Genomic DNA, 3,349 nt, shown 5'->3' on the forward strand with positions numbered 1-3,349 from the left:
TACCATCCCCAAACCTGCTCTGCTCCTCTTGTCCGGGCACTGTGGGACAGGACCTCTTGTCGGTGGGTCACTGCCCTGCCTGCCTTGCCGGCACCCTCGGCTCCCGACTCCCCTTCCTGTTCGGAGCAGCCCTGCTCTTGCTGCTCCCAACAGCATACTCTTTGTAGCAGGACCCCTGTCACAAATGGTGCATAAACAGTTGAGCTGTGATACAGGAAAACCTGCTCTCCCAACTATCCATTATAAAATCATACCCAAGTGGCTGCCCTCGCTTTTTCAACCAGCTAAGACTCTGTATGCAGTGTTACCTGGGTAGAGGGTCCAAATCTGTGGCACTCCTTACACCTTTAAATTGGCTGTCAGGCAAGGGTTGTTGCTGTGGGCGTATACGGTCACCTTTGGGACCTACAACCTTCTCTGGGATCTTCTTAGATCCCAGCTTTCCTTACCAAGGCTTCCTTGACTGTAGTGTAGAGGCAGGTCTGAGGCAGAGACGAGGAGTCAGGTCAGCAGGATGAGGGCAGGGTCAGGTCAGCACCCGAGAGGTGCAGTGCCGGGCACAGACATGTGCACATTGTAACTCAGGCAAGGACCAAGGAGAAGGGGAGCAGCTCCTCGGAAGGGGAGGAGGCCCCACAATGATGCCAGTCACTCTCTGTCTCCCCTGCTCTTGTGTCCAGGAGATCCCCCTCCCTGTCTGCCTGCAGCCCCTCCATGCCCACCCCGCTGCCCAGCACAGCACGAGAGCCCTGGCCCTGCAGCCCCTCCAACAGCTCCTGCTGCCCAGGGACAGAGCAGCCTGCCCCAAGCTGGTGCACAGAGAAACCGTTTCTTGTTCTCATTTTCTACCTCTGAACGCTGCCCTGCTTTTCTCCTGGGACATTCCTGCTCCCCAGAGAGCCTTTCCCCAAGTGAGTGTGTCAGATCACAGTGGGGCTCTGAGCTCATCCCCCGGAACCCGCAGATTTCACAAGCAGAGCAGCAGGCCCTTTTGTAGTGCAATCCGCTGGGCGTAGTTTTGACTCCAGCCTCTGAAGAAAGGCCAGACTTCATGTAGGTCACTGATAAGAACCACTTTTATTATAGAAAAGTTATTCTGGAGGCCAGCTCTGGCATAAGGGTGCCCATTGCCTGCTGGTGCCTGTGCTCATAGAACACATGCACAGCCCTACCAGCACCACGTTACAGGAGCATTAAGGCCATATACACACTTCAGAGGAAGGCAAGACAGTGTGGAAATGAGGAGAACAGCTCTGAGAAGAGACAGTCCTGCTGCTGTTGGTGGCCCTGTCTCCAGGGAAGCTGCAGCCCCAATGTGAAGGCTTCAGTGATGAAATGCCTGCTGTGGCAGTGGGAGGACGGTCCTGAGGAGCACAGGATCTGTCCCCACAGGCTGCATCCAGACTCTCCTCCCCTCCACTCCTGTTCCACTGAGCATTGGAGCACTGTAGAGGGAAGGTACAAGCCCACGATGACAGCTGGCAGCCACCCTCTCAGGAGAGGGATGTGAGATCCCACCCTGACTGTGGCCAGGGGATGTGAGCACTCCCAGTGAAACAGGAACCATGGTCACACCCTGTCTGTACTGGTCTGAGCCTGACTCTGCCCCCCCGAGCTCCCTTGCTGTCAGAGCTGAGAATGTCACTTCCAAGGGAAACTCTTCTCATTGCACTGAGGACATGCAAGGGAGCTCAGACTAGTGGGCTTAATCTCTGCTGATGAAGGGGAAAGATGCCTTCTTGCTTCCACACAGTCTCTGGGCCAGATTCAAATGAGAGATTCCTGAGAAGTGGCGCGAACCAAAACTTTTTCCTTTTTACAAGAAGGCATCAGAGAAAAGGAAGAAAGAAAGAAATGAACAACACATAGCTTTGATGTCAAATACCCTGGGAATGGGGAGTGTGTGCACACGGGACAGTTATTGGTGCCGACATTGCACCCATTGGATCAGTTTCCTCAGCGCATCCTTGAGCTCCTTGTTCCTCATGCTGTAGATGAGAGGGTTCACTATTGGAGGAACCACCGAGTACAGAACTGCCATCACCAGATCCTGAGCTGGGGAGGAGATGGACAAACTGAGCTGGGCAAACATGAGGGTGCTGACAAACAGGGAGACCACAACCAGGTGAGGGAGGCATGTGGAAAAGGCTTTGTGCCGTCCCTGCTCAGAGGGGATCCTCAGCACAGCAGTGAAGATCTGCACGTAGGACAGCACAATGAAAACAAAACACCCAAGGACTAAACAAAGACTAACCACAGTAACTCCAGATTCCCTGAGGTAGGAGCCTGAACAGGAGAGCCTGCGGAGCTGGGGAAGTGAACAGTAAAACTGCTCCACGGCATTCCCTCGGCAGAGTGGTAGTGAAAAGGTATTTGCAGTGTGCAGCACAGCATTGAGAAAACCGCTTCCCCAGACAGCTGCTGCCATTTTGACGCAAGCTCTGCTGCCCATGAGCGTGCTGTAGTGCAGGGGTCTGCAGATGGCAACAAAGCGGTCATAGGCCATGACTGTGAGAAGAAAGTACTCAGCCAAAATGAAAATGACAAGGAAAAAAACCTGGGCAGCACATCCCGAGTAGGAAATTGCCCTGCTGTTCCAGAGGGAAATGGCCATGGATTTGGGGACAGAGGTGGAGATGGTGCCGAGGTCGAGGATGGAGAGGTTGAGGAGGAAGAAGTACATGGGGGTGTGGAGGCGGTGGTCACAGGCTATGGCAGTGATGATGAGGCCATTGCCCAGGAGGGCAGCCAGGTAGAGGCCCAGGAAGAGCGAGAAGTGCAAGAGCTGCAGCTCCCGTGTGTCTGCAAATGCTCGGAGGAGGAACTCTTTCGGGGAGCTGCTGTTGGACATTTGCTTCTTCTGGGCACAGGGGACTGTCCAGCGAGGGAAAGACATTGACAAGTTAGGACAGACTTCTCTGAGCAAAACTTCCTATTTATTACAACTCTGCCCTCCCCCAAAAGCAGACCTTACCTCTCCCCATGTTGGCTTGCAGCCTAGGCAGAAACCCCAGGGTCAAATGGTCAAATGTCCTATGGATGGGGTGTCCTGAAGAGAGAGCTGGCTCATTCCCAGCCATCCCCCTTTCGCAGAGGAGTGATGCACTTCACTCATAAGAGGGAAGCAGCACTATGTTTATTGTGGAAAGTCAGCAACTTAACAAAGTTCAGCCATAAATAAGAATGATTTAACGAGGTTTGACTGGCAAGGTTCACTCAGTTATTTACTGCATGAAGGACAGGGTCAGATGCACATGCAACAGAGACCCCCCCCCCCGTTGAGTCACAAGGTTCAGAGTGGACCCCCTTGCTTTCTAAACTCCTTCTGAGAGGAGCCTAGGAGCAGCTG

General features: G+C 53.7%; 1 protein-coding gene across 1 annotated transcript; it reads right to left on the reverse strand.

Annotated features, from left to right (window-relative positions):
* Positions 1–428: 428 nt before the first annotated feature.
* Positions 429–2,920, reverse strand: LOC136996264 (olfactory receptor 14C36-like). The gene is made up of 2 exons (XM_067317196.1): positions 1,940–2,920; positions 429–482 (listed from the first exon to the last, which is right to left on the reverse strand). Exons 1-2 carry the CDS (start codon positions 2,894–2,896, stop codon positions 429–431), a joined length of 1,011 nt encoding a protein of 336 aa, XP_067173297.1. The 5' UTR covers positions 2,897–2,920.
* Between the last annotated feature and the right edge of the window lie 429 nt (positions 2,921–3,349).

The sequence above is a fragment of the Apteryx mantelli genome, unplaced genomic scaffold, assembly GCF_036417845.1.
Source record: "Apteryx mantelli isolate bAptMan1 unplaced genomic scaffold, bAptMan1.hap1 HAP1_SCAFFOLD_33, whole genome shotgun sequence".
Taxonomy (NCBI): Eukaryota; Metazoa; Chordata; class Aves; order Apterygiformes; family Apterygidae; genus Apteryx; species Apteryx mantelli.